The 6,952-nt window shown below is 26.9% G+C and overlaps 1 protein-coding gene across 1 annotated transcript; it reads right to left on the reverse strand.

Annotated features, from left to right (window-relative positions):
• Positions 1-2,649: 2,649 nt before the first annotated feature.
• LOC132936700 (uncharacterized) lies at positions 2,650-5,911 on the reverse strand. Its single transcript, XM_061003461.1, has 4 exons — positions 5,678-5,911; positions 5,443-5,553; positions 4,209-4,479; positions 2,650-2,942 (listed from the first exon to the last, which is right to left on the reverse strand). Exons 1-4 carry the CDS (start codon positions 5,708-5,710, stop codon positions 2,761-2,763), a joined length of 597 nt encoding a protein of 198 aa, XP_060859444.1. The 5' UTR covers positions 5,711-5,911; the 3' UTR covers positions 2,650-2,760.
• Between the last annotated feature and the right edge of the window lie 1,041 nt (positions 5,912-6,952).

Raw genomic sequence — 6,952 nt, forward strand, 5'->3', positions numbered from 1 at the left:
CGTTGAAGTTTGGGCAGTGGATGATGATATGCTTGATGGAGTAGTTTGTATTGCATGTTAGGCATAAGGGGGGATCTGTCTTTGCCATAAGATGTCCGTGTGTGAGTTTCGTGTGACCGATTCTGAGTCGATTGAGAATAACTTCATTTTTTCTGTTTAGTTCAGTGTATCTCGGCCAGAGTTCAACAGAGTGCTTAATTTCCCTTAATTTATTTTCCGTGGTCATGTGCCACTGTGAGTTCCACAAATCAATACAGTATTTGTTTATATTTCTTTTTATATCTACGAGTGAGGAAAAAGGAATATTTTCACTGTATGGACTATTGACTGCATTTCTAGCCGCTTCGTCTGCCTTCTCATTTCCCTTTATGTTACAGTGACCTGGGGTCCATATAAATCTGATTTCTTTATTCGATTTGGAAAGAAGGTTGCTGATTGAAAGAGCCAATGGTTCTGATAAGGTTTTGGATTGTAGATTTGCTAAGGCACTAAGTGAGTAAAGTTGATATTGTTAATAATTTTCACTGTGTAATTTCGACACAGACGATAACATAATATAATAAGTATTAAAGTATATCAATATTAATATAATGTAATATGTTATACAGAGCAAATTATTATTTTATAATTACTGCAGTACCTAATCAATAGATATAGTTACATAGATCTATAATATTAAAAATAATAACTTACCAGTTTTAGGAATATAAGTATATTTCACGTTGACGAATTATAATAGATTCAATTGATAATAATTTAAATAATTTAAATAATAAACAATAAACGATTACGAAAATCTGAAGTCGCTATATAAACGTCGCGCATTGCATGCATACAACAATTGTACCAATAAAAGTGACGAGTGAATGAGTGATTATGACAATGATACACACACGCGCGGCCAAGTATACCCAAGTGAACATATAATTATACATATAGACGTTTAACACATTGGGAATTCCAGTTCATGGGAGACGTTTATTTTATATATAAACTGATCAGTAGCAGTGTCGTACTTAGAGGGGGTGCAGGAGGTGCATTGCACCAGGGCCCTTAGCTGTTTTTTTATAAATGGGGCCCTGGAGCCTCTATTCAACAAATAGCGACTGAATACTGAAACTTTTATTTTTTATCATGTAAGTTTTTAGTTGACTAAATAATGTTAATATAAATAAAAAGTAGCAGTGTCGTCAAATATTTTTGTACTGCGTTCGAGCGGCACCGACAAGTGACAACGTCAAAACAGCTGTATTGATATTATCATTGATTATAAATACAGATATTAAATTCACAATAACATTGCTCGAGCATATTGGGCTATTTTTAGAGGTGACAACACTACCACTGGACGGTGCTTGCACGCGTGTGTGTGTTGACTGGTTTTATCCACGGAAATAATGCATAATGCTCTATTGTAGACATAGAGTATATTATTCTATGATTGTAGACTACGCGTTTCTTATCGTGACTCGTGAGCTGTCATGTTGATTGTCACTTATTATCTTAATTCTTGCCATTTTAGTACGTGGTAGTGTGGTACTATTTATTTTTTATTTTTAATACTGTGAATTGTGAGCTGTGACCATGTCTAAAAGAGTTCCTAGTGGCTGTGAAAAACGAAAAAAGAAAAAAGAAGAACAAGAGAAAATCTTAAAACTACCCAAAATAAACAGTTTTTTTTCTAGTGCCGTTCCTTATGAAGAAAATACCATTAACAGTAATATTACACAACCAAATACAAAGCCTACTGCATTAAATGATACAACTTTAAACATAATTGAATCCTTCACAACTGAACCAGAACGTCATAGTTCATCGAAAGGTACAAATTAAATTAAATATTTTGGTTTTTTTTAAAATAAAACAATTTTTTATTATTAACAACATTTTTTTATTTTATTTTAAATTTCATTATATTTATCATACATTTTTATTTTAATAAACAAAATTTATAAACTATAATGTTTAATAGGTAATTTTGTGACTTCTATTTTTTAACATTTTGTTGACCTCAATTGAAATCAGTGTTGGGAATAGATAACTAATTTTTTATCTAGATAAAGATAGAGATAAATAAATTTAATTTTTATCTAGATAAAGATAGAGATAAATAAATTTAATTTTTATCTAGATAAAGATAATTAAATAACTATTTTATCTAGATAAAATTAAGATAAATTATATTATATGAAAAAATATAATTAATTTTTCACCATAGATGTTTAACTATACTATTTTCAGTAACCAACACAGCTACTATACAGAATTCAGTGTCCTTTTAATAGAACAGAGATCTGGATGAATTATTAATATAAAATAAGTATTAATATCTGTTGTTTATAAAGGTAGAATAATAAATCACAGCTAGTGGCTTACGAGTTATGAGTAAGGTGACCATATATTTTTTTTAAAAACTGGACGTATGGTCACCTTAGTTATGAGGTACTATCTACTACAATACACAAATGAAGTATTATTTTTTAAAGTAGAAACAACAGTAAAACATTCATTTAAAAGAACATAATTAATAATTATGTTATAAAGAATAAACTTCTAAACATAGTTGCATGTTAAAAATCTTTTTATTTGAAGTAACACAATAACAATTAAAACAAATAGGTAGGTACATAATTAAATGTTATAATACATTTTAACATAGGTTAACATTGTTACATGTTACTATTACTGCAATTTATTTATTAATTTAACATAATTTAACATAATTTAATAAGTTTCCTCTACTTATTTGAAGAAAAAAAATCATTCAGTAGACTTACAACATAAAAGCATTTCAAAAACATCATCACTAAGACGATTACGTCTAGGAGTTAACACCTGTATGGCCTTACTAAACAGTCTTTCAACCGGAGCTGACGATGGTAAGGTTGTGTTATACTTAAGAAATACTTGTTTGATAATTGGAACATCATTAAGTGACATAAGTTCTTTTTTTTTTGAGTTAAGATATGTTAATGCTTCAACACCAGCTGTATTTGAAACACTTGTATCAATTTCAGCTGAATCACTATCTTGCGCAGGCGGATGAAAAGATGTGGTTAAATGTCCAGTTAAATTACTATAGAATTCATCACTAGTATCACTGTCTGCATTATCAGATGCAGACTCAGATATAGAATTTTCATCTTTAAATATATTGCATTCATTTAAAAATAATTCTTTACATAAGCTTATATATCGTACTGGGACCCAACTCATTTTAAACTTCGGATGACTTATTGAGGCAACAATAAAATTCTTGCTGTTTGCATTACTTAAATCATAAATGTAGTTGAATCTTTTTTCTAGAGAACTAATTAATGCTGAAGCTAATGGTTTGCAGTATTTTACATTACTTGACTGAATTAACAATTTTCTCAAGACTATTAACGTAGGAGCAACATAACCAAGATAACTATTTTTTTCTCCTTGTAACTTGTCCAACGAATTTGATAATGGTTTCAACAAAAGGCAGTATTCTTCCAAAAATAACCACTCATTAGGTTTGAGTTTATTTAACTTCAATACATCAAATATGATATCCAATTTCTTTTTATGTAATAACACTTTTTGAGTAGCATCATATTTAGAGTTCCATCTAGTAATAACTGGAATTGGAAACTTACAGCTGCAATATTCATAAACTTTATCTGAAGCTACTGAACTTCTACTAACCAGATTCCAAAAAGCTTGTACCTTGTTAAAAGTAGTTTTAGATAATCGATTATAATTTTCATCAGAAATTTTGGAAATATCTGTGGTGGCTATCAAATTTAAAGAATGTGCTATACAAGTCATGTGTTGTGGTAAACAAAAATGATTATAGTTTTTATGTTCATTAGTTTTGTAATAGTTGGTTAACACTGAACCAACATTAATTCTTTCAATATCAGGATAATTGTTTTCATTATCACTTTCAGAGTCGTGATCATAATCGATTGCACACTCAGTATCTGAATCATCAATATTAAAATTTCCAACATCATATTCATTTGACTGTTCTAATACATTTGAAAAAATACGAAAACATTTTCCAAAGTTGGTAGCATTATCTGTTACTATATGTGTGATTTTAGAATTATTTAAATTGTATGTTTCCATTATTTCTGTAATAACTTTAGCAATATTTAAGAAATCATGTGTACCTTTCATTCTCCTACATCCAAGAACATAGGAGTGACGACTTGCATAAGATTCATTATCAATAAAATGACATGTCATACCCATGAAACTTTTATTATTGGCAGTCCAGATGTCGGCAGTGATACAAATATATAAGTGTTTTTTTACTAATTCTGAAAGTGTAATTTTGTATGTTGTATATCTTTCTTTTAAATCACTTGCTAACTGTTTTCTATTTGGTAATAAAGCAGTATCAGTAATTCCAGACAATTCCATGATTAGCTTTTGAAAAGAAGGTTTTTCGCATGTAACCAGAGGCTTCATTTCATCAATGATATAATCAAACACTACTTTATTTATCTGAAACAAATATTAATGCATTTAATAATATAGTATCAATGATTTAAAGACATAGGTAATAGAATATTTATGTTTCATACTATATTTTAATTTGAACACTTCAATAGAAAAAAAGAATACTTTTAAAAAGTATTTGAGTAAGTTTTTTTTTTTAATTAATTATTTTTGATATGCCTTATGGAAGTTATATTTTAAAAGCAATAATTTGTTTAAAATGAAATAGAAATTGTATATTATGTCTATTGAACATAATAATGTTCATATTTACACTATACAAACAATAGAAAATAATTGATCTATGAATAAACCATAATAATAATTATAAATAGTATAAATTATGAAAGTATTTAAAATACATTAATATTCAATACCAGATAAAATTATTTAAATACTACTAAAGTACAAGAAAGAAAAAGTTTTTGAATACAGATATTCAAATACTTTATACTTTTGCAGTGAGTACATACTTAAAATCATTTTAATATTCTTTTTACAGTCTTTATTTATGATAAGTTTTTAAATTGATATGCACTTTTATAGTTTGCATTTCAATATTGATATCAAGAAAATGCAAACATAATTGTATAAATCATATTATAGTCTAGGTATAATATAATATCTGATCCATCAAATATAAATTATTGTAAGGTACCTATATAATAAAATAGTAAAATATAAAGTAAATAAAGGCTTAAGGTCTCATATTAAATGTAAAATAATAACTTACACCAAAGAATATTTACCAAATAATATATTTACTTTTAGTTATGTATTTGTCAATTTACAGTATTGTACCTACGTAATTAATGATTGGGTACAATACACAATATTGAAATGGTTTACTTCTGTTTCTTATAAGATTATTGTTTCAAATACAATTTGTAGGTATTTTAATTATGAGTTGATAAGTTAAATAACTTTTAAATCCCTGACTTAAATTAAAAATGAAAAATGTATAGATACCTGTTGTTTTGTAAGTTTTTTGGTTGGTCGGGTAAATACATTTGTTTTATTTGAAAGTTTAGCATTGCTTCGAGCCTCTTCTACTTGATGTAATAATACTTTATGTTTATGCTATAAATAATGTATACATTTATATAGGCGAACCGTAGGACATAAATAATAATTTTTTTTTTTAAATTATTAAATCTTTCTATACTATATACCTATGTGTATTAATCAAGGTATTAATAATTACTTTTAAGTGGCTTAGGAAATTTCCAGTTGACATTTTTTGACCATGAATTACTTTTGAACAGTTTTTGCATTGTGCTATTAACTTAAGTCCGTCGCAATGTATAATAGTAAAGAACTGTCCATTAAACAAATATGATTTTTGTAAGGTTTCAAGTGATGTATGTTCTGGTGTTTCTATATTTTGATTGGAACCAATGTCATCTGCAGTGTCATCATCTACTTCTTGAATTGTTCGTTTACTTGAACTTGCCTTCTTCGAAATTATTAGATATTTATCCATTTTGTAAATAAATTTTAAACTGAGAGAAAGTGAGAAACAATCATTCAAAAAACAATCACAGACTTAAATAGTAATTTACACCAGTCATTACTCATTACTAATGGCAACAAATAATAATAGGAAATAACCTAAAATAATTATAAATCTAGCCATTTCATAATAATAGAAATTAAAATTTATATTGTATGGAGTACTACCAACTAAGTACCTTCAAACTTCAAGCTGACACAACATTCGTGAATGTTAGAAATTTGGTCTTGCATCAGTGACCAGTGTTAGTAGTATGAACAAAAATATTTATTATAATATAACATCATATTATTATTTTTCCTCGATGGATCATTCTGTTTATTTGGAATTACATGACGGGTGAGGGGGAAAGAGCCCAGTCACCAATCAGTTTAACCCGCGTAATGTGCGTTACTGTGTTAGTGTGTGTACCTATTTATAATATCTATAAATAATACTCAGATAATAATACTGAAATAAAGTAATAAACACAAATAATCCCATTATTATTGTTGAATTGGCCGATAGAAATATTTTTGTACCTACCATTAGCATTTACTATTTAGCAATGAAAACAATTCCCATAGAAAATATTAAATAATAATGAAAAATAATTAAAATAATACAATTTTAATTTAAAAAAGTATTTACTCGAATAATTTATCTAAATATCTAGATAAATAAATCGTTTATGTAAGATAAATTCTTAAGATAGTTGTCAATAGTTTATTTATATTTATCTAGATAAGATAAAGATAAATTGTTATTTATCCAAGATAAATTATCTAGATAAAATTATCTAGATAATCCCAACACTGATTGAAATATTTTTCAAAAATATTTAAAAATATGTATAGATTTAGATATTACATTATTTATTTATAATAATATTATATAATATAAGCCTTAAAGGTTAAAGTATTTATGTCACTTAAGTGTATTTATAAAGAAATTAATTTGTTACATTGTTTTATTTTATATAGTTAG

This window comes from Metopolophium dirhodum, chromosome 1 (genome assembly GCF_019925205.1).
Source record: "Metopolophium dirhodum isolate CAU chromosome 1, ASM1992520v1, whole genome shotgun sequence".
Classification (NCBI taxonomy): domain Eukaryota; kingdom Metazoa; phylum Arthropoda; class Insecta; order Hemiptera; family Aphididae; genus Metopolophium; species Metopolophium dirhodum.